Consider the following 25,395-nt stretch of genomic DNA (forward strand, 5'->3'; position numbering starts at 1 on the left):
CCGTAGGAGGACGGCTGAGAATGTTTTCCACAGCATGGGCCCAAACAATACAGGACGAGTGGGTGTTACAAACCATTCGTCAAGGATACAGTATGGAATTCAGGGAGGTACCAAAAAGAAATATGGGGGTAATAACATGGATACACTCCAAAGAAAAGAAAAAGCAGATGAATATAGCTTTAAGGAAATTACTGCAGGCAAAAGTAATAGAAAAGGTACCTCAGGAAAGCAGAGGAAGCGGAATTTATTCCAGAATATTTTTGGTAAGGAAGCCTACAGGGGATTACAGAGCAATCCTAGACCTAAGAAGGGTAAATTCATTCTTGAAGATAAGAAAGTTCAGGATGGTGTCTGTAAATCTGATTATACAAGAGGTACAACCAGGAGACTGGATGGTGGCGATAGACTTAAAAGACGCTTATTTACATGTACCGATAGCAAAAGGACATCAAAGATTCCTAAGGTTTGCAGTAAATCAGGAGCATTATCAATACACAGCACTACCATTTGGTCTGGCAACTTCCCCAAGGTCGTTTACAAAGGTCCTAGCCCCTCTAGTGGCAGAGATGAGAAAAAGGGGGGTAGAGATATACCCTTACCTGGACGACATCCTGGTAAAATCAAGGGATCGGGAGAAACTCCAACAGGACCAGAAAATGGTTATAACCTTCCTAGAACATCACGGTTGGTTAATAAACAGAGACAAGAGCCATTTGGTACCCACTCAGCTCTTAAGATTTCTGGGAGTAGAATTCGATACAGAGAAAGGAGAAGTGAGATTGCCAGAGGCAAAGAGGCTAGACATAGCCATGCGAACAAGGAGGCTCAGAAAAGCTACCAGGACTTCTGCAGAAGAATGCATGAGACTCCTGGGGAAATTCGCTTCAACATTAAGCGTCACAAAGTGGGCAGCGTTGCATATGAGACCTCTGCAAAACAATTTTCTGCAGCAATGGAACGGGAATCACAAAGACACAAGACAAAGAATCTTGTTACACCCACAAACAAAACAAGAGTTAAAATGGTGGGAAGATACCCGGAACCTGGTCAAAGGGAAAACGCTACAACCTGTGCACTGGTTAAAAATTACAACAGATGCGAGCAAGACAGGTTGGGGGGCTCAGATGGGAGAAAAAGTGGTGCAAGGAACCTGGGGAAATCAGGTAAACCACTTACCATCAAATCTACTGGAATTAAAAGCAGTACAAAAGGCCCTAGAGGTTTTCCAGGACAAAATAAGAGGTGGCTGTATAAAGATAGAATCAGACAACAGCTCTGTGGTCAAATATATATAGCCAAACAAGGAGGAACCAGGAGCAGAAAGCTGATGAAGCTCACAGCAGAAATACTCGGTTGGGCAGAGTGCCACTTGTCGGATATCACAGCCATACATATCCCAGGACTAGAAAATGTCACAGCAGACTTTCTAAGTCGCAATATTATTCACCCAGGAGAATGGGCGTTAAATCCAGGAGTATTTCAAGAACTGGTAGAGCGATGGGGTCAACCAGACATCGATCTGATGGCGACACACCAGAATCGCAAAGTAAGGAACTATTGTTCCAGACAATTTCACCCAAGCGCACAAGCTACAGATGCTCTCAGTTTCAAATGGGACTTCAAATTGGGATACCTGTTCCCTCCAATTCCTCTGATTCCAAAAATAATCAGGAAAATCAGAGAAGAGAGAGCAGAGGTGATATTCATAGCACCATACTGGCCAAGAAGGCTTTGGTTTACACACCTGGTAAATATGGCAATGGATACACCATGGCACATACCAGATCAAAAAGGCCTGATGCAACAGGGGCCAATATGTCATCCGAATACCAAACAATGGGCTTTGACGGCATGGCGATTGAGCGGGAGACATTGAGACTGAAGGGTTGTTCAGAGAAAACAATTCAAACCCTGTTACAAGCAAGGAAAAGTTCCACATCAAGAGTATACCATAGAATCTGGCTTTGCTTTTGTGATTGGTGTGAAAAAGAGACAGAAAATTTCCTTTCACCAAGAATTGTATCTATAGTGGAATTCCTGCATAAAGGATTTGAGAAAGGTCTCAGTCTCAGCTCATTAAAAGTACAAGTGTCGGCACTATCAGCTTTGTTGGAAAGATTGATAATCGGGTTCTTTCAAGCAGTTAAAAGGTTAAAACCTCAAATTAAGAACAGAGTACCTACATGGGACTTGTCTTTAGTCTTGGATGTATTAATAGCAGCTCCGTTTGAACCAATACAGGACATAGGCCTAAAATGGTTGTCATGGAAAATGGCGTTTCTGATAGCAATCACCTCGGCAAGGAGAGTGGGAGAACTACAGGCGCTATCTGCTAAGGAGCCATTCCTAATCATACATCAAGACAAGGCAGTTCTTAGACCGATACATCAATTCCTGCCAAAGGTGGTATCACAGTTCCACATGAATCAGGAGATTGTGATCCCGTCATTTTGTCCAGAACCAAAAAATAAGAAAGAGGAAAGGTTACACAAATTGGACGTGGTAAGATGTCTTAAGGTGTACCTAGAAAGGATGAGAGATATCAGAAAGTCTGACAAATTATTTGTCATTCCAGAGGGACCAAAGAAGGGACAAGCGGCATCAAAGACTACAATTGCACAGTGGATTGTGTCTTGTATCAAAAGAGCTTATGAAAGCAAAGGACAAGATAAACCTTTGAACGTGAAGGCCCATTCTACAAGGGACATGGCTACTTCATGGGCATTCAAAGCCCAGGCCACACCAGGGCAGATATGTAAAGCAGCTGTCTGGTCCTCATTCAATACATTTCTGAAATACTACAGACTAGACGTACAATCATCAGCTGATGCAAGCTTTGGGCGTAGAGTCTTAGAAACTGTAGTGAAATAAAGTGTAAAGTGTATTAATAAAGGTTGAACTGATAAGACATTAAACTGGTGTTGTCTAATCTGATGTATCCCTCCCTAAAAATTTGCACTGCTTGGGTATGTCCCAATGGTGCCCACTGCCAGGGTGATCAGGAAAGGAGAAAATTTAAACAACTTACCGTAATTTTCTTTTCCTGGAACCATGGCAGTGGGCACATAGTTACCCTCCCTATGTATGTCTAATGCCTATCAGTTATATATTTTCAGCTATGGAAGAAACGTAAGACTGGTGTGCAGGTAGAGGGAGGGGCCTTATATGGCCTACCTGCAAAAGTCTACTTCCTGTCCTACCTAGAATGAGAAGGGATTAACCCAATGGTGCCCACTGCCATGGTTCCAGGAAAAGAAAATTACGGTAAATTGTTTAAATTTTCTCCTTTCTTTTCTTTTTTTGTTATTAAGGTACTTGAAGAACTTTTTAGGGTTGACCTTACTTTCTATTGCAATCCTTTTTTCATTGTCCATTTTTGCTAATTTGATTGCCCTTTTGCAATTTTTGTTACATTTCTTATAATTCTGATACGATGCCTCCGTCCCTTCTGACTTAAAGAATCTAAACTCCTTCCTCTTCTTATCCATTTCCTCCCCTACCTGGTTGTTTAGCCACATTGGTTTTGACTTATTTCTTTTATACTTATTACTCAAGGGTGTACACTGATAAGTGTGCTTTTCTAACAATGTTTTAAAGACTGCCCATTTATCTTCTACATTTTTCCCTGCAAAAACATCCCATAGTAGTATTACTACTAGATTAGACCTCCGTTTATTCAAATCTGCCTTTCTAAAGTTTAAAGTCTTTGTTGAACCCAAGTAATCTGTTTTTTGATAATTTATTTCAAATGAGACCATGTTATGATCACTGTTACCCAAATGTTCCAGGACTTGAATATTTGTTATTACTTCTACATTGTTTGATATGACCAAATCCAGTATTGCCCCTCTCCTGGTTGGTTCCTCAATAATTTGAGTCATATAATTGTCTTTAAGCACCCCCAAAAACCTGTTTCCTTTTGTTGTAATGCTAATCTCATTGCTCCAGTCTATGTCTGGATAATTAAAATCCCCCATTATGCAAACATGACCCAGTTTTGATGCCTTTTCCATTTGCAAAAGTATCTTTAGCTTCCTGAATCTCACAGATATTTGGTGGTTTATAGCATATTCCCACAAACATTTTCTTTATACTTTTACCTCCACTGCTAATTTCTATACACAAGGTCTCTACATTTTCATTGTTCCCTTCATAAACATCAACCCTTATACAGGTAAACCCCGTTATAACGCGGTTTTCAGGTGGCTCCCGTTTTGTAAAAAAAAATCAATTTTTTTTTTACACACTACACACTACACACTCACTGCGCACACCAGGCGCGGCGCACACCAGACGCTCCCAATACACTCATGTCAGCAGCCCCACCCCCACCAGCCTGTTTTCCCCCCCCACCAGCCCGTTTTACACACACACACACACACACACACACACACACACACACACACACACACACACACACACACACACACACACACACACACACACACACACACACACACACACACACAGCACACACACAACCTTAGATTTTTGCACACACTACACACTCTCACTGCACACACTGCACACACTGCACACAGCACACACTCGCGGCGCACACCAGGCTCTCGCGGCGCACACCAGGCTCTCGCGGCGCACACCAGGCTCTCGCGGCGCACACCAGGCTCTCGCGGCGCACACCAGACGCGGCGCACACCAGACGCGGCGCACACCAGACGCGGCGCACACCAGACGCGGCGCACACCAGACGCTCCCAATACACTCAAATGTCAGCAGCCCCGCCCCCACCAGCCCGTTTTTCACTCCCCCCCACCAGCCCGTTTTACACACACACACACACACACACACACACACACACACACACACACACACACACACACACACACACACACACACACACACACACACACACACACACTACCTTAGATCAGCTCAGCACATACTCTCTCCCTGGTACTAAGCCTAAGCCCCGCCCCCTCATGCTCTGACCTCTCCAGAAGAAGAAAAAAAACACACGGCTGCCGAGGGCTGGGAGGGAAAGGGAGGGGGCTAGTTTTTTTAAACTCTTTTTTAAAATTTATTTAATTAACTGGCACCCGGCCAGAGTCATTGCGGGCCCCACAGAGAGGCCAGACGGGCCGCATGTTGTGCAGGCCTCTTCCTTCCCTCCTCACTCCCCGATCAGGCGCGCGGTGGCCATTTTTTTTTTTAAATAGCGTGACCCCGTTACTAACGCGGTGGTCTCGGGGTGGACCCCGAGGACCGCGCTATAACGGGGTTTACCTGTAATAGGTTTTAGATCCGTTTTAACATATAAACATACTCCACTTCCCCTTCTATTTGTTCGATCCTTCAGAAAAAGGAATAAACCTCTAAATTAACTGTCCAGTCATGAGTTTCATCCCACCATGTTTCAGTAATGCCTATATCATACTGCTCCCTTGCAGCTATTAATCAAGCTCCCCCATTTTATCTGTCCGGCTTCTTGCATTAGCAAGCATGCATTTAAAGTTTTTTTTCAGCCTGTACTATTATCTTATCTGTTCCTTCCTTTCTGCTCCCACTTTGTTTAGTCTTTAGAAGTTTTCTAGTATTATCTGTATTTACTATGGGTGTCTCACTGCTTGTCAAACTCGTACTTTCCCCCATTCTACCGCCATACCACCTTGTATCCGCATCTATTCCATTTAGTTCATTATCTGTTTCATTCCCCTCCCCCCTCCATCCTAGTTTAAAATCTCACCCAACCTTTTTAGCATTCTCCCCCCTAGCACAGAAGATCCCTCTTCATTGAGGTGCAATCCGTCCCTAGAATATAGATGGCACCTCTCAGAAAAGGAGTCCCAGTGCTCTAAAAACCCAAACCCCTCCTTCCTGCAGCACTTTCTTAGCCATGCATTAACCTCCCTGATCTCTACTTTACATTCCTTATAATTCTGATTTTGATGCCTTCGTCTCTTCTGACTTAAAATATAAATGCCTGCCTTTTCCTTTCCATTTTCTCCCCAACCTGGTTTATTTAGCCACATTGATTTTAGACTTTATTATTTTATATTTATTACCCAGGGGTAGACACTGATGTGTACTTATCTAACAATGTTTTAAATGCTGTCCATTTATCTTCCAAAAGTTTTCAAGCAAAAATGTCATCCCAATTTCTACCTTTTGTAGAGTATTTCTTTATTGAAATCTACCTTTCTAAAATGTAAAGTGTTAGTTGAACCCGTATAAAATGGTTTTGTGATTATTGAAGGGAAACTTCTTTGCTGGCACCTACTAAAATTTCATGGCATATCTCCTTCATGGAGGCAGAAGTAACATTGTAGTGTGTAGCCTGCTGGGAGTTGTAGTTTGGGGGCCAGATGTCAAGCATCCAAAAGAAATCAGAAGAGTCCCATGTGACTAAAAGTCCCAGAAACCCCTGCTATACATGGCGGGAACTGTACTTGTCTCTGTATGATGTCCAGTCCTAGAAGTAACAGACTGCACTCCGGTCTGTAATCTCTCTTACGAACTCTGTATTGTTCATACTGAAAGCTGTCTAGCCTTAGGCTGCGTCCATGCAGCAGAAGACCGTGCGGATGTGTGCGCGTGATGTCACCCGTGTTTAGCGGGAGCATTTTGTGGCCAAGGTAGACGAGCTGTGGGGGGGCGTTTCTGTCACGGAGCTGGTTCGCCGTCTTTGGGTGAACCGCTCATGTGACCTGCTCGTCGCGCCGAGGACTTGGATTGAGTTGATTCCTCATGCACCGCACGGCCCCTTATGCTGTCGCACAATCAATGTCTTAAGGCAGCGGTGCGCTGCGGGTGTCATGGGGTTTACAGGCCCCGCACCCTTCCCGAAGGCATTTAAATTAAAGCCGGGGGAGCTGCAAGGCCTCGGTAAACTTTTCCTTGCCTTGGTTCAGATGCAACATGGCTTTAGAACTAAGCTAAGCAGGGTGAGGGCATGAGGAGAGGGGGACAGACGTCAGGGGGGCGCACGGAAAAAAGATTGCGCTACCCTGCCTTATGGCAATGTTATCGCACTGCGTGGTCTTCGCCAACATGGACGCAGCCTTAGATGTATTAGGTTATGCATCTCTGCATCCCCAGTATGCCAGGCTCTGTGTCTATGCATCCTCTCACGCACCCTAGAAGTGTAGTGGCCACAAGAGGAAGCTAAGGCCGTGATTATACCAAAAGTCGCGTGCGGCAGTGCTCAACTGAAAAACATAAAAAATAAAAAACAATAGAAGTGCTTGTACCTGTTGCGGTGTGCTCACGGCGGATGTGTCCTGGCACGATCTTCAGATTTTTTCTTGGCTGGTGATGGCCGCGTCACGTGAGCGGTTTCAGCCAATGGGGGCTAACCGCGCACGGACACGCCTCCCTGTCTACACTTTGCAGTTTCCATGGTATAATCAAGATGAGGGTGACGTTACCGGATCACGCTGGTGACGCTCAGCGGCATCTGGTATAATCGAGCCCTAATACTAATGTGTAGCAGTGATATAGTAGTTAAATTGTGTGTATACGCGCATAGAAGTGTACATCTGGAATGTTACTTCACTGCTACATTGTGTATACATAACATTGTAATTGAGTGCTATGTGCAGTGTGTAACTGCATGCAGAGAAATAAGTAGTCAATGTATGCTATATTCAGAGCATTGTGTGTACTGTGCAGAGCACTGAATATTATCCTACTGTCTCTGTACATTCTTCCTAGCAACAAATTAGATTGTAATCCCTTCGGAGCAGGGACTCCTTTTCCTAATTGTTACTTTTGTCTGAAGCACTTCTCCCCTTTATGTGTTATTTGTATTATTTATGATTGTCATGTATATTACTGCTGTGAAGTGCTATGTACATTAATAGCGCTTTATAAATAGACATACATAATGTACACTCCTTTTCCTTGGGGCTTTTGGGGAAAAAAGAGGTGTGCTGAGCACACACGTTCTAAGTGAAACTTCTTTGCGTTTTGTCACTGACTTTATTTTTTTGATTAAATGAAAGATGTGTAAATATTGGCATTTACATACTTTAAAATCCAAAATATATGTATCTTGCTTTAGTTATCATAAGTCGATTGGATCATCTATTTCAACTGGTACTATGAATTTCTGCTGGGGTTTTTTTTTTTTTTACTGTCTTTCAATCAAAATACAATTTCAGTGGGGGGCGCATGCACGAAGGGAAGGTAAATGGATGCTTAGGGATTAGGCTCCATTTCCCCCCCCCCCTCCCAGGCGCTTATAATTGATCGATCTACAGCAGACGCGCGAACACAGTAGTGATTCAAACCTGCAAAGTGTGCATAAACACTCAGATGGCATCGAATAAAACAATACGGAGAAAAACTCAACCGGTGTCAACTTATTTAAAAAACAAAGACACGGCAAAGGCAGACAAACTGGAGACCCCCAGCACAGCAGGCCATCTCAGATCCCGAAATAGATACACCGGCTGAGGAGTCAGATGGTATGGAAGTGGTACGGTGCAAAAATATGAAGGAATTTTGCGCACAAATGAAAAAATTCTTCAAATCTGAACTTTGGGCTCTTCGTAAGGATGTGGATGCATTAGGGGAGCAAACGGACGCTCTAGAATCCAAATCGGACGACACTGTAGTTGCCCAAACACAAACCCAAATGGCCACATTAAAGGACCAAGTTAGAACCCTGACATCTCGGGGTTAAACGCATATTCCCAATCTCATAAAGCGGCCCTGTACACAGATGACATCCTCTTGATTATCACAAAACTCCTTACCAAACCTATTTGATCTTCTGGATAGATTCTCAGGGTTCAAAATAAACCAGTCTAAAACTGAGGCCCTCAATATCCATCTCCCCAGACATACCGAGAAGTTACTAAAACTAAATTTCAAATTTAATTGGCAACAGAAACATATAAAATACTTGGGTGTCCACATCACCAAAAATGTCAGACATATATAAAGCAAATTACCCCAACATGATCCGGATGCTAAAATCTGATTTACATAGGTGGGCATCCAAGAGGATATCCTGGATAGGAAGGATACATAGCGTTAAAATGAATTTACTCCCCCGTATACTATACATTTTCCAGACGTTACCAGTGCCACTCAGAATGAAGGATCTGCGCTCACTTCAATCTGAAATCTCCAATTTTATATGGGGAGGTAGAAAACCAAGAGTAAACAAAGTAAACATGGTGCTGGCTGGGGGTTTAGCAGTACCTTGCCTGGTATCATACTATAAAGCGGCACAATTAAGCCAAATTGTTCAATGGCAATATAACCCGCGATTTAAAAGATGAGTGGGGCTAGAAAGTGCTGCCTGTTCGCCATTAGAACTCCGCTTGATTTGGTCACCTAAAACAGCGCGAAAGCACGCTGACATACCGCTCTCCTCAATAACCAACTCACTATCAATCTGGGAGGCTGCGAGGATAAGGCATTCCCTCACGATAAAACACACTATTATGACACCCCTTTGGAATAATCTCAAGTTAGCACCGGGCCTACCGGGCAGCAATATTTCAATCTGGAAACAGAAGGGTTTCAATCGGATTAAAGATCTGGAGGTCAAAACAAAAGGTCAAAACATTCGACCACATCAGGCTAGAAAAAGATGTACCCCACTCAGAATTTTTTAGATACCTCCAGATCAGGGCTTTTTACAATATCGCCCCATACCCCCCTTTAAGATCTTTCGAAAAGCTCTGTCTGGCAGAGACCGACACTAGGGGACTCGCATCACAGCTGTACGGAGAGGTGATCGATTCTGCGGGCTCTAGACGGCAACCACAGTCATTTAGGACCCAATGGGAGAAGGATTTGGGAGAGACCCTAAAAGATGAGGAATGGAATGCCAGATACCTAGCTACAGCAAAAAGCTCTATTTGCACCACACTAAAGGAGAACGCATATACGGTTTTGATGCGGTGGTACCTCACCCCAATGAAATTAGCCAAGTTCGTGCTGGGATCCTCCCCGCTGTGCCCTAGGCAGTGTGGGGGATCGGCCGACCTGTTACACATGCTGTTGTCCTCCTCAGTGTGGGAAGAAATTAGAAATGGGATACAGAGGATATTCGACCTCACTATTCCCCCAGACCCATGGCTGTTCCTCTAGAACAGACCATTAACGGGTCTGTCCAAAGCACCCAATAAATTAATAGCACATTTTGCAATAGCAACGCGGAGCGAGATCGCAGCATTATGGAAAGGCCCCGATATTCCAAGTATCCCAAAGATTCGGAATCGAATGTGGTTTATCTGCCAGATGGAAAAGTTAACGACACTGACACCAATTTCCTAAAAGTATGGACGCCTTGGCTGGCGCAGACAGGTATCCCCGGGGTAGAGAGTAACACAACCTGGCTATGATAAATGTAGGTGCGTTCTCCTTGGGAAGTGATATCTTACTTCATATAATCGGACCCCGAGACAACAGCAGAATCAACAATATGGGGTTGGATTTAGACCATAGGAGAGCTGTCTGGACGGACTCATGCCTTGAGAAGAAAGTAATACCACCAACTTCTCCCCCCCGCCTTCCCTAGCCTCCCCCCCACCTCTACTCTTCACACCCCCCGCCTTTTTTTTTTTTTTTGTCTCCCCTTTTGGTGTAGTGTTCTACGTTATTATTTTCACCATATGTTGATTTATTGTTTCGATAATTCAGTTCACTGAGAATCATCTGGCTGACTAGGGCCCGAAAAGCCGTGTTATCTCACTTTATTTGCCTCACTTGTTAAAATACTTTTCATTTACATGACAAAATGTATCGTATGTTGTAATATATGTCTGTAATATCCAATAAAAATGTAAGTTACAAAAAAAAAAAAATTACAATTTCAGTGATAAAGCAAAGAAGTATCACTTGCAACGCGCGTGCTCGGCACTTTAAAAAAAAAAATGTAAAAGACCATGTTATGATTACTGTTTTTATATGGTATGTATGTGTTCACACGTATGTTATAGCGCACTCAGTCACAAATGGATTTATGATATAATTAAAGATATTTTTAATGTCAACAAACCAATGTAAAATATTGGGTATTAAAATAAAACAGCACTGCCAGTGACAAATCAAATTATCAGTGCTATATAAGCTCTGATGTATAAGTATTTATAGTTGGTGACCTGGTATAGTCATCAAATGTGGTTCTATAGACCAGCCTAGATGAGGATGGTAAGAGTGATATGTAGATATACACCCTTGTAGTACAGTGCTAATAAACAGACTTAAAGACCTAATGTTATGTATCCGTGAGAATGTACTGCTCAATAGATATGTGCTCTCAGTGGAAATTCAATATGGGTCAGAGAATGGTCTGGTATGGTACCGGAGGTGCACTCAAACAGTAGTATGGATGTATAGACACTCCGTTATCCACAGTGATCCTATGTGCTATATCACTGTAGGTGACCATGTGGAGGTAAAGTGGAGTATCACACAAGCAGTGTAGGTGAATGGAAACAGAGCTATAGATGTATCTATAGTGGATGACATTCAAACACTAAAATGAGGCTTGTTTTTAGGCAACCTATCTGAGCACAGTTTGCTTGATGGCAAAGGTGCACTCTAAAGAAATTAGGTGCAGATCCTCCTAAAATCTTGGTGTGCTTGTGCAGTTGTACAGCAATAGAGCAATATTATCAGTCACTCTAAATAGACTCGACAGAGCACTCATGATATTTGATTAGTGGATGCATATCAGTGTTGATGTCTAGGGACTGAGGGTCTTGTATGAGATGTATATGTTATGGCTCAGAGAAACAACTATTGAGCGCGCGCTCCTGGTATGATCAGAAGTATGAGCGCCTTAGTTGCGCTGTGCTTGTACTGAATATACTTGGCTAGTTCAGCAGGTGATGTCGCTGCGCCGAGGATTGCTGTGGTAAACAACTTATTTAGTAATGCACTCCTGGTAGAAGGCATTAATCGGAGAGGAATTCTAAATTAGCAGCATTCTCCTACATCAGCTTTGATCATAGAATCAGATCACCACTGATGTGTATGGAGACATGCATATACCCATTATGAGGCTTGTTTTTAGGCAACCTATTTGCTTGATGGCAAAGGTGCACTCTAAAGAAATTAGGTGCAGAACAGCATAAAATCTTGGTGTGCTTGTGCAGTTGTACAGCAATAGAGCAATATTATCAGTCATTGTAATTAGACTAAACAGAACACTCATGCATCCACATTAATCATAAGTATATCAATGTGGATGTCTAGGGACTGAGGTTCTAGTATGAGATGTATATGTTATGGCTCAGAGAAACGCTTATAGAGATGGCACGCTCCTGGTGTAGTAGATTAGAAGTATACTGAGCGCCTTGGTTGCGCTGTGCTTGTATTAAGTATACTTAGCTAGCCTCAGCAGATTTAAGTCGGTGCGCCGGGCTTGTTTGCTGTGGTAAATAACTTAATTGGTAATGCGCTCCTTGTTGAAGGCATTGATCAGAGAGGAAATCTAAATTGGCAGCATTCTCCTACATCAGCGTTGATCATTGGATCATATCACCGCTGATGTGCATGGTGATATGCATATACCCGTTCATATGCTACAGAATCGAAGCAGCATTGGTGTCATAAAAGTACTTGAAGGTTCCTTAGGGAACCACTCGTAGCAAAATCACAAGGGTGATATAGCTGTCCCTAATACACAATGCTTGCTTAGCACTATATCCAGAAGCAGAGCGTGTTAATGATTAATAAATGCTAAAGCACGAGACTCGGCAACATAGTAGCAATCTACAAAGCGTGTATTGCCCCTATCCTGGCTGATTCTTCAATAATTTGGGTCATGTCATTGTCTTTAAGCACACCCAAAAACCTTTTTCCTTTCGTTGTAATGCTACTCTCATTGCTCCAGTCAGTAGGGATAATTTAAAACATGACCTAGATTTGCTGCTTTCACCATTTGCAAAAGTATTTTGGAATCTCTCACAGATATTTGGTGGTTTATAGCGTATCCCAGGGGTGGGGAACGTCAGGCCTGAGGGCCGTATAAGGCCCCCGAAATCATTTGGTCTGGCCTTGCTAAGGCAACTGCTATAACCGGGGTCACGCTAGTTTGTAAAAAAATGGCCGGTGCACGCCCGATTGGGAGGAGGGGGTGTGAGGCGCCGGGAGCCCTACACGATCCCCAGCAGCCACTGTACTAGCCCCAGCAGCCACCGTACTTCTCCCAGCAGTTCCCCCCGCACTTACCCCAGCAGCCGCCCTACACGATCCCCCCAGCAGCAGCAGCAACTACCAGAGGTAGGGGGGGGGGGAGAATCTGTGTGCCTGCATGCCTGCCTTTGTCTGTATGGCCCGCGAACGATGTTATAAATATCCAAATGGCCCTTGTCAGAAAAAAGGTTCCCCACCCCTGGCGTATCCCTACAAACCCTTTCTTTGTATGTTTTACCTCAACTGCTAATTTCTATCCACAAGGTCTCTAAATTTTCATAATTCCCTTTGTAAACCTCTTCCCTTCTAATGAGATTTAAATCTGGTTTAACATATAAACATTCCCCACCTCATCTTCTATCCTCTGAAAAAGGGAAACATCTAAATTTATGGCTGTCGTGAGTTTTATTCCCACCATGTTTCAGTAATGCCTATGATATACTGCTCCTTTGTAGCTATTAATTCAAGCTCCCCCATTTTCAGTCGGGCTTCTCTGCTTTAGCGAGCATGCATTAGTCTGTACTATTCTTATCTGCTTCTGCCTTTCTACTCCAGTAGTTGGATTTAGTCTTTGAAAGTTTACTAGTATTATCTGTATTTAATATGGGTGTCTCCCTGCTTACCAAACTACAACTCTTCTCTTCCCGCGCCCCCCCCCCACCTGCCCCTACACCTAAATGACCCACAGCTATTTTGTCATTCCTACCTTGTCTAGGCTATTACTTTTCTTGTCTCTCCCCTCCTTCTGACAATACAATGTTTTTGACGATTACCTCCTACCTACACCAGGACATTTATGAATGTCCTGCTCCTAAGATTTTAACCATTGTACTTATTGCTTAACTTTAATCATTTTCGATGCCCACGGTGGTCAATCTTTCCTTTAATGCGCTTATACATTAGGACACAGGGCTGCCCAGTGGAGCTCAAGGATTGTTAGTCTCCAAAAAGACAGTGTCCTACCTCCAGCGGTAAAACGCCTCAACTATGACATACATTGCTGATTTTAAATGTCTCATGGCACGGAGCCAGGCCAGGTTTTGAGGCAACCACTGTCTTATTCATATGAACTTGTGTCCATTCACACCGTTTCATTGGTTATTCCTCAAGTCTGGTACAGTTTCGGGTCCATGGGCAGGTATTGAAGAACCACTGCTCTGATGGATATACCGGTAGGTATATCTACATTTTTAAGATGATAAATTCAGCATGGTTATTTGTACAACTTGTGCGATTTTTCTTAATTTTATATTTTCATATCGCTAGCCTGAGCAGTTTGATTTTATGGCACATTATAGATACTGGATAAATGTTTAATAATTTCAGCAGGTAGTAAAGGCATAAATTACTTTCATGACAAATCCTACAAAGTTTGCATTCTTAAAGTGCAAATGCAAACAGGGAGTACACCTTATAGAATTGTATCACAGTAAGCCAATGGCAATGTTAAATGTTAAGTGACTGCTGCTTTCTGAAACAAAATGAGACTAATATTAAAAGATGTTTTGTGCTTAAATTATTTCCATGGTAACCAAATGATTTGGAATTTGTTTTATCTGTTCTGGTAAGACTGGTGATTTATCCTCCAATTTTGTTTTTTGTTTTTTTTGTTAGCCTGGCTAATTAATAGATTAATTTTTAAGTGCCTCAGAAAAGTTGATAATGGTTGACTTTCTAACCATGATTTCTGGTCATTGGTAACAAGTTTGTGAACCAGCACCTAAAGTCACAACCCCTGTTCTGACATAGAAACATTTTTTTATAGACTGTATATCCCTAATAACTTTCATATAGCGCTTTTCTCATAATGGGACTTAAGTACTTTACAACTACAGTATAGTGCCCGGTATGCAGCACAATGGAATTTTTACAGACTCCTGCCCAGATGAGCTTACAATCTGTGTTTTTGGTGCCTGGGGCAAAGATAGATAAAGTGCCTTGCCCAAGGTGAAAAGGAGCTGACACAATGATCTGAACCAAGCTTCCCTGCTTCACACACAATGTATCAGTCAGTGTCTTCTCACTGAGCCACCAACTAATGTAACCATGCTATAGGTCAGGGGTGCGCAAACTTTTCCCCGTGCGCACCCCTGCCTGCTCTCCTCGTTGCCTCCTCTTCCCCCCCCCTCCACTCTGCTTGATGTCAAATGACAAGGGGGGGCGGGGAGGCCGCAGCCCGCAGTGACATTTCACGCCTGGTTACCAGGACGATGCGTTGCGGGATGGTAAGTATTATAGAGGCCTCGCGTAGTCCCCTGGTAAATGCCTGGGGGGGGGGGGGGGGGGAAAGAGTGTGGGACCTCTATAACTGCCACGCACCGCTGCTATAGGTAACGATTTTCCGTCGTCCAGATCTGTGGAGCACAAAGTGAAAAACGAAAAACGAAAAATAGAAGAAATAGGACAAAATATAGTGCAATATGTCCGTAAGGAAAAATTCTTGCATTCCCGCACCCCCACTTACCTGCGCTCCGGCGTCATGACGTCACGTTGCCATAGCAACGTGACGTCACATGACCGTGCGGCGTCATTTTGTTGTCGCTTTGCCATGGCGACGCAGGAAGGAAGCCGCCGGAGCCTAGGTAAGTAAAGGTTTAGAGGCCCTGCAGCTCCCCCGGCACTTAATTTAAGTGCCTTCGGGAAGCGCGCGGGGCCTCTGTAAACCTCGCCCCCCCCCCCCAGTTTGCACACTGCTGTCTTGAGTTATTTAAGTAGTTTCTTCACATTTTACGTTTAATTTGCTTTCTACATTCAATAAAATGTGCATGCACAATACAGTTGTACAAACTGTAAGTTGGTTCCATGGTGGCTACTAGCTTAAAGGAGTATTCAATGAAGAAATGGACAAAGGGGTTTTGTATAAGAAGCATAGTGTCTCTGGCGCTGATCTGTTAATTTAAGCTCTAGGGACACCCTGCTCCCTGTGATGCCTGTCTCTGAATCCTGTTAAAAGGTTACACGGGCCTATAGGAAGCCGCAAGGAATGCAGAGGCTTCTTGGTCCACAAAAACTTTCTGTAAACAGCCAGAGACCCCCTGCCTCCCACTTTTATACAGACAGACCCCTTTCCCCCAGAAATGCCACTTTAGCTACAGAAATTTTTTAATGAATAGTTTCTTGCATCTCAATCGAGAGGATTTGAGAGCTGACCCAAGCTGATTGTGTTGCATGAAATGCTGATTGAAATATTTCTCTTGGTAACTTAAAACAGTCTGTTAATATTCATATATCTTAATGTTGTCTTTAGAAGTGTTTCATGTTAACTTTTTTGTTTTTTGATTTTTAATTTATTTATTTTCTCCTAGAAGCTTGAGCCTGTAGAGAATCCTGACAGGAATACAAATACTTGTAAGTCTCCTTCACCAAATATCACTAGTGTCTACATGTTTGCAGCTGGCTATTTATGCTTATGTTGCAATTGAATCAAGAAGCGTGGTGTGTGGGTTTTATTTTTTTTAAATTTTTTTAAAGGTTTTCTTTTCAGTTGAATTGGCATGATCGAAATAATTGCAATCATTTTTTTGAAACTAATTATTTGCTACTTTGTGCATTTTTTTTTTTAAAGGTCTTCTGGTTTGCACTTTAAGTAAAAATAAATAATTTGTAACGGTCTTTAATCCGAGACACCATCTACTCTTAAGTGGTAAAGAGATTCCGGTGTACAGTATTTTTTTTATGGTCACTGTTACAGCACACCTGTGAGCATGTACGAGAAGTGTTAATACACAGCTCTCCAGCCGCTACCAATGCTCCAATTAACATAAAGGTATAATACACTTCATTGTCAGTCTACACATCACACTCGACTGAAAAGCAAGCGAGTGTCTAAGGCTAAGGCCCCGCTCCCAGAGTCAGCGCACCTGCGCTGCTGACAGGCGGTGCGCTGAGATACACAGACCGCGATCTGCGGTCTGTAGGGAGCGGGAGCCGGAGCGGGAGGTGGGCGGGAGGTGGGAGGTTTGATCGGGAGGTGGGCGGGAGGTGGGCGGTTTGACAGGGAGGGGGGGCGTGGCTTGAGCGGAGGGACCCGCTACTCTCCCCCCCTCCCTCCACGGACTCGGGCTGGAGCTGGAAGGTAAGTTTAAACACACACACGCAGGCACTCATTCATACACGCGCACACACACACACAGGCAGGCACTCACGCACTCATACACACACACGCGCGCACACACAGGCAGGCACTCACGCACTCATACACACACACACACAGACAGGCACGCACTCAGACACATACACACACAGACAGGCACGCACTCAGACACACACACAGAGAAAGGCACTCACCTGCTTTCACTCCACACTCCTCCCCGCTCCCCGAAGCCTCTCCTCCTCCCGAAGCCTCCCCTCCCCATTGGCTCACAGCCACACGCGTCAACGCTAGGAAACACCATTCTCTGGTGTCTCCAGCGGCTGACGCGCTACAGCGTGTAGTCAGCTGTGCCGCCAGGGGGGACCGGGACCGGCTCGCAAGGATTCCCCTGCTGGTGGGGAACTCGCGACCCGCCGCCCGCGCCAACGAGCGCAGCGGGACCGAGGCCTAAGGCTGGCAAAAAGATAGTGATGTGAAAAAGAAAGTATACCCTCTGAATTCTATGGTTTTACATATCAGGACATAATAACAATCTGTTCCTTAACAGGTCCTAAAATTAGGTAAATAAAACACATGACATATTACACTGTCATGATTTATTTAACAAAAATAAAGCCAAAATGGAGAAGCCATGTGTGAAAAACAAAGTACACCTTAAAGATTCAATAGCTTGTAGAAACACCTTTAGCAACGTTGCTTCGGTTCATTGAGGTTTGTGGGCATTTGTTTATGCATAGCTCTCAAGGTCCAGCCACAGCATTTCTATCGGGTTGAGGTCTGGACCTTGACTGGGCCATTGCAACACCTTGATTCTTTACTTTTGCAGCCATTCTGTTGTAGATTTGCTGGTGTTCATGGGATCATTGTCCTGTTGCATGACCCATTTTCGGCCTAGCTTTAGCTGTTGGACAGATGGCCTCACATTTGACTCTAGAAATACTTTGGTATACAGAGGAGTTCATGGTCGACTCAATGACTGCAAGGTTCCCAGGTCCTGTGGCTGCAAAACAAGCCCAAATTATCACCCCTCCACCACCGTGCTTGACAGTTAGTATGAGGTGTTTGTGCTGATATGCGGTGTTTAGTTTTCGCCAAACGTGGCGCTGTGCATTATGGCCAAACATCTCCACTTTGGTCTCGTCTGTCCAAAGGACATTGTTCAAGAAGTCCTGTGGTTTGTTCAGATGCAACGTGGCAAACCAAAGCCGTGCTGCCATGTTCTTTTTAGAGAGAAGAGGCTTTTTCCTGGCAACCCTTCCAAACAAACCATACTTGTTCAGTCTTTTTCCAATTGTACTGTCATGAACTTTAACATTTAACATGCTTTCCGAGGCCTGTAGAGTCTGAGATGTAACTCTTGTTTTTTTTTTTTGCAATTTCTCTGGGATGTCCACTGCTGTGAAGATTGGCAACTGTCTTGAATGTTTTCCACTTTTGAATAACCTTTCTCACTGTAGAATGATGGACTTTAAATTGTTTGGAAATTGCTTTTATAACCCTTCCCATATTGATGGGCAGCAACAATTGCTTCTCTAAGATCATTGCTGATGTCTTTCCTCCTTGGCACTGTGTTAAAACACACCTGAATGCTCCAGACCAGCAAACTGCTAAAACTTCAGCTTTTATAGGGGTGGTCACACTTGCTGATCAATTAATCAAGGGCATTTGATTAGCAGCACCTGTCTGCTACTTAGCATCTTAATTCCTATGGAAGCAGTAAGGGTGTACGTAGTTTTTCACACACGGCTTCTCCATTTTGGCTTTATTTTTGTTAAATCATGACACAATGTAATATGTCATGTGTTGTTGTTCATCTGAGGTTGTATTTACCTAATTTTAAGACCTGCTAAGGAACAGATGATTGTTATTATGTCCTGATGTGTAAAACCATAGAATTCAAAGAGGGTGTACTTTCTTTTTCACACAACTGTACTGTATGTGTACCCACAGTTTACCTTTATAATAAGGGAACTCTGATACTGGCATTGGCCAACTTTTAATTGCATTAAATCACAAGAGCATATGCTTAATTTATTTAACCCCTACAGGCCATTTCACATATTTCAGTCAATGAGAAATTACATCTTCAGTGTATGTACCTTCTAAACAGTGTAGCTTGACGAGGGTGGCAGGTTTGAATCATCATGTTTTGATCAAAAGATGCAACCAAATGACTCCTTTGTTACACCGACTTAGTTTCTAAATGTAAACATGTCATTAGTATATTTTAGTCCAAATTGGTGGTAGCGCAGAATTTGTTTTGTTTACTGCTCTCTAGCTGGCCCAGTTTTCACCATTGCAAAGGTCCCTCAAATTAACAATATTTCTCCTAAATCCGTCCCCACATACAATCTGTCACGAACAGCACACTTGTGAGCACGTGACTTGGATATGCAGCCAGGGTTAATACATACGGCTACTCGAGCCAACTCACCTTTCTCCAGCGCAATATACTTTCAATTAGTTCATATTAACCCCTTACCCGATTGCAATCATGTCTCTGCTGCCACCACCCAAGAAATATGCAAAAATGTTATCTATCTGCTAGGCTCTCAGGTCCCTGTTTATCAAAGAATAGTCATGCAATTGGCACACACCTGTTATAGCAATGAAAATGTACTTTAAACTGGTTGCATGCTTTGTAGAGTAATCATAGCCCAAAGCAGCACTAATTAAAGTTTGGCTTTAATATACAAAAAGATAGTGCTTACATAAAAAGATTTACAATAAATGCAGAACAGTTTCTTAAAATAAAAGGATAAAACAAGCGGAATTCCCTACATGTTACCACACGTCAAATTCTTCCCAGAGAGGTTGCTGGTGCAGAAAGATTAAAATTCACGTTTCTGATACCAAGCACGCCTGAATTCAGATTTTTCTATTCAAGCATGCCAACATTTTATGCCCAGATCTTCTTGCATTGAAACACACAAGACCCTCCCCTGTTGTATATCAGCTGGGTGTTGTCCCTTTAAGTCATAAATGTCACCCATTTTCTTCTGAATCTAGAAACACTCAACACTTAATTTCCCGAATACTTATTGACAGGTGCCATCTTCACAGATGCGCCTGCACGCTTGCATATAAAATTTGACATCCAACATCTTTTTTGCAGAAGAAACTGTTATCCGTCTTTGACATTTCTTACCCATGCAGTGTGTGGTATTGATTTGTCTAATCAGTGACGGATATCCATTTGTTCCTCTCATAAAAAAATAAATAAAATTATGTGCCTTGACATCAATTCATGTCTTTTGAACAGTAGGGTTGGTAACGCCCCATGGCACTCTATAGAACCCTTCCAGGAATACTTTTAAAAGGTTCTTTCAAAGCATGTCCATGTCAAACTTTGCATGTGCTTAGGGGGGAAAAATATGGAACATTTTTATTTTATTTTATATAATTGTTTACATTTCCATCTGTTTTAGAAATACCAATATATTAATTTAGTATAAATACGTAACGCTCAATGAAAAATCATATAATACAAAATCTTAATATCAACTTGAAATGTTGCTTAATCATATCATAATGTGAATTATTGATTTTGATCTATTTATTCTCAAAGGCAATCGATCTGAAAGAGGTAGTTTTGGCAGAGGTAAGTAAACATGTAAAAATTAATTTTAATGAAAAGTATTTGTCTGAAGAATCATTTTTTTTAAGCCAAGTATTTTACTAAATGCAGTTTATTTAACCTTTTCTTACCGTAGCAGCACCATTGTGCCACAGAAGTTCTGTGACCGTGAGACATTGATTTCTTGGTTAGTCATTATGTGATTGTTGTAGTCATAAGGATCCCTTGTATATGGTTTTTTTTGGGGGGGTGGGGGGTGGGGTGGTCTTGTTCAGAAGTGCTTTTGAATTTCAGCTTTTTTTATTCTCCAACCCCACGCTTGCCCTTCTCTCCTCCTTTGTGGTGAAAGGATAATTGTGACATGGAGATATTAAAGTATCTTCAGTTCAATAGGCTCAGTATATAGTACAGGTGTCATATAGCCTTGTCTGTTGTAAGGTCTGTTCAATACGGCATGCGCTGCAGTTTTAGTTGGCTGAGGTTAGTCAGCCTTTCTATAATGGTGCCGCGCACAGCAGTGTGCGTGGAACCGGCCGATGGGGAAGATAAAGAATTTGCGTTGTGTGTATGGGGGTGGTTATTTCAAAACTTATTCAATACACACACACACTGTACCTCACTCGCTCACAGCATACACACAAAGTGTGTGGCTTGTGCACGCATGTATGCACAGGCGCACGCGCAGCCGCACACACTAAAGAACGGCCCTTAACTGGACAAGATCTTCAAAGCGCTTTTTCCTGTGGAACCTACTCGATACATTTAACCTATATAGTAATGATACTTTCCCAGACACCACTTCCACACGCTAAGAACTGTCCCAGCCAATCCGGTGGATGTGTATTTCATATCGGTGATATTACTTGCAATATCTGCATACACACAAACTTCTGTAGATGTGGCTGTTGACCATGATATTAACCTCCTGTTATTTCTGTTCCGCTAACAGATCAATTTGGTGAAGTAGGGGTTAATCACTGAATCGTGAACTTATCTCCAAGAGGTTGTCTATGCTGGGTGCCTCCTTCTCTTGCCGAATCCTATTGCATGACTTTTCCTATTTTTTTTTGCTAGACAATCAGCAGAAATTTCAGGAAAACCACATTGGCAGTAGATGTGATGGCAGAAAATTGTCACTCAGGTCCAATTCTGTAAGACAGATCCAGTATTTCTTAAACTGGACATTCTAAAGTACTTGTGAAGTTACCAGTGTTGCTGCCCTTGAAGGAAAATAAAAATATCTGTACAAATATTGCTGTTTCTTCAAGCCAATATGCAACCACAACGCATCCATTTGTGGCTTCCTATTGGACTGCCATTTCTATCCCAGCGAGAAATCAAAGTAATGGTAGTAACTTCACCAGTAAGTATCTAGGTAGCCAGGCAGTCCACTGAGGTGAAAATGGCACGGTTCAGCTCGGTTGCAACTTCTTCTCTTCTCTTTTTTTTTTTTTTTTTGTGTTTCTATCCAGTAAAATAGGGTCATTGTGTGGTTGCTGCTTCAATTAAACAAAAGCACACTGCCCCTGTAAGCTCAAAACCCAAATCCACTATATGTATATGTGCTACTAGGATTGTGACCTAATGTGTAGAACAAAAGACAAGGCCTAGTGCTACATGTAACTTGACATATAATATAGTTAAATATTTATATTTTCATCTTCTCTTAAGAAATGGTAATTTAGTTCAATTATTTGTCAAAAATATTTGAAGCCTACAACCACGTCACGGTATGGCCCATCTGTAGGTCTTAAGGCCTCGTCCATGCTTGCACACGAGAGCTGCGCGATGAATCGCATTAGGGGAAGGCCTCGCCAGGGTTAATGTGCGCTCGCTCATGCTCGAGCGCCGTGACGTCAGGCGCTCCTGTTGCTTGGTCGATTCCTGGCCTGCAGGGTTGTGTGATGCTTGGCAGTGCTGAGGGGTTGCAATGGGGGAATACCAGTGACTTCACGTGAGCGATTCGCCTTCATTGGCTGAACCACACGTGACATGGGCAAGCGTGACTGAAGACGCTGACTAATGTTTTGTCTCTGCACGCATTGTGCCTGCTCATGTGTGCTCATACTATGGACACTACAATTGACTTTCATTGTTTTGATAGCGCACTCTCACCCTGTACACGGCCTAATGTGATTGTATTTTCTGCCTACACGTGAGAGTTACCTGGTGAGAAGCGTGAGCAGAGAAATTATTTTGTATTTTCCGCACGACAGCCAGGTGACACGAGTGGTTTGCCCAATGAGGGTGAACCAGCTCCGTGATGTTACAGCTATAACCCTGACACGTCTCCCCGTCGCGTGTGCCTGCATGACAGAAAATGTTTCCTGCTGCATGGACGAGGCCTAACACACTTCACATGCAACCCACAAGTGAACCTTTAAGTTGGGTTGTCTTCTGTCTTGTTGCAGTCTCACACATTCATTATTAAAAGCACATGTTATGAGCTCATTGTCAGCACTGATGGGTTTGTCAATGTAAAGGTTAGGGGGCTCTCAAATTGCCTTGTGCATGTGATGGGCGGTGGCATACCTTTTTTAAAATGCTGTGAATGTTCTCTATTCGGATAAAGTTGGGTGCCAAATCATGATGGATTATTTTTTTGGTCTACAAATGAGATGTTTGGTAAAATGTGGATTTTACATTAAAAGTAACTCTTGAAAGTGTTAAGTTGACCCCAAGGGGGAGGAGAAGGAACGCAGCACAGCCGTGCAATGCGAAGTGCAAAAAATCGGGGTTACAGCTGGGTACTAGGTAAAGAAATCCTTTAATACATCAGACAGCATGGTACAGAAAAAGAAAGCACTCTTGCGCGTTTCACGCTGATCTCAGCGCTTCGTCAGAGAGTATATCATCCTACTGCTTACCTCCATTCTTGTAGTCTCCTTCTACCCCTCCCGGAAGTGACTCTTGAAGTGCACTGCATGTGTACCAAACACTCACATGAACAATACCTGAGAACCTTTTGCAAAAAGCACAAAAAATTATCTGTGTGACAATGGAAGTGCTTAATCTACAAAGCCTAAAAATAATATTGTATCGCGGACTAAAACAACTAATACATTCTGTATTGATTTTTCTCTAACCCTGACGATCATTTTGGCTTGTAGGATTTGATGCCACTGAAGATGTGCAGGAGCCCACTGGATTTTCTGGAAAAGGGGGTAATACATGGTGGAATGGTTTCTTTCATATAAACAAGGGATTCTGTTTTGGGGTTTTAACTGAAAACCACTACCGACTGATCTTGTACTTTTGTTTAAAACCTGTGAATACCCTGAAGTTAAGCTTAATTTCCCACAAAGTGCCAATTCTTGTAGCTGCCGAACCACAGACAGGAGGCCATGGCAATTACAGGGGAATATGGAAACGTGAGGGCAAAAGCACCAATAAACATCACATTCTAATGTAGGTAATTTCCCTTCTACCTCCCTCAGCCCTATTCTATTGTTTACATGAACAATGATTTTCCATTTCTTAAATTTAAAAAAAAAAACATAAAAAAACAAACAGAAATAAACACCGAAAACCAGAATCCCTCTTGTAAGTGGTGTGACCTTCACTATACTATGTTAACACTTTGAAAATGTATCATGTTCGAACACCAATTTCTTGGAAGTGCAAAGTACATGGTGACATTTAGAAGATTAACTTACAAAATTGGCTTCACTTACGATTGTCTGGTCATTTGTATTTATTGTGCTACTAGACTTTTGAAATGTAAATATTTGGGTCAATAAAATGCACTTTAAGGTAGATTCATAGAAAAGGTTAAACCTTGGGGGGGGGGGGCGCAAGATTATGATAGGGGGGGGCACAGGCTGCGTGCGGGGAAACCTGGGGGCGGGCAGAGCTGTGCACGGGCGGCCAGAAGCTCCGTGCTGAGGCTGCTTCCAGTTCTCTGCTGTCTGCCTGCAGAGGGGGCGGGGCCTAGCTGCGGGGCTTCCCTGCACAAAGACAAGCCCTCTTCCTCTCTGTTACCCGCTCGTTTTCAGCAGCACATGGGGGGGACCTGAGCAGGCTTAGTTACTCCCCCCCCCCACCCACTAGGTAGGTGTGTGTGTGTGTGTGTGTGTGTGTGTGTGTGTGTGTGTGTATATATATATACCGTGTGTATATATATATATATATATAGTGTGGGGGTTGTGTGTGTGGGGGTTATGAGTATGTATGTGTTACGCCGGTGCTGCCCGCAGACCAGACCCGTCCCCTGTGCTGAGGTGGGACGTAGGGATACACGCACCCGCAGCAAAGGGAGTGTGTCCGGAGTGTGGTGTTATTGTTGCCAGGCCAGGTATAGTAATGAAGACAATACTTGCCGGTACCGGTAGTAGAGGAGGAGTAGTTATTGCCGTTGCCAAGATCAGGGATGCCAGAAGTCACGAAGTCCAGGTAGAGCCAAAGTCGAGAGCCAGAGGGGGTAGTCGTCCAATCCGCGTCAATACCTGAGGAGTCACTGAGAGAAAAGTCAAATGCTTCCATCCAGAACTATGTCGAGCGACGAGTGATGGGAAGCACAGGCATAATAAGGCTGGGCAGGCCAATGGGAAAAGGGGCCAGGCCTGGAGGACTGCAAGGGGTCCTCCCTGATAGGAGAGAGGTGTTA

General features: G+C 43.2%; 1 protein-coding gene across 13 annotated transcripts in view; it reads left to right on the forward strand.

Annotated features, from left to right (window-relative positions):
- The window catches only part of DDX4 (DEAD-box helicase 4), a 126,167-nt gene that overhangs the window by 23,113 nt on the left and 77,659 nt on the right, over positions 1-25,395 (forward strand). For 5 of the 13 annotated variants that reach the window (XM_075589213.1, XM_075589212.1, XM_075589217.1 and 2 more), the window contains exons 3-5: positions 16,425-16,467; positions 20,781-20,813; positions 23,900-23,953. In XM_075589213.1, the coding sequence (XP_075445328.1) occupies positions 16,425-16,467; positions 20,781-20,813; positions 23,900-23,953 (130 nt within the window). The remainder of the gene's footprint in view (positions 1-16,424; positions 16,468-20,780; positions 20,814-23,899; positions 23,954-25,395) is intronic. The other 8 variants (XM_075589214.1, XM_075589218.1, XM_075589222.1 and 5 more) reach the window with 3 other exon arrangements.

Source organism: Ascaphus truei, chromosome 1 (genome assembly GCF_040206685.1).
Source record: "Ascaphus truei isolate aAscTru1 chromosome 1, aAscTru1.hap1, whole genome shotgun sequence".
Lineage (NCBI taxonomy): Eukaryota > Metazoa > Chordata > Amphibia > Anura > Ascaphidae > Ascaphus > Ascaphus truei.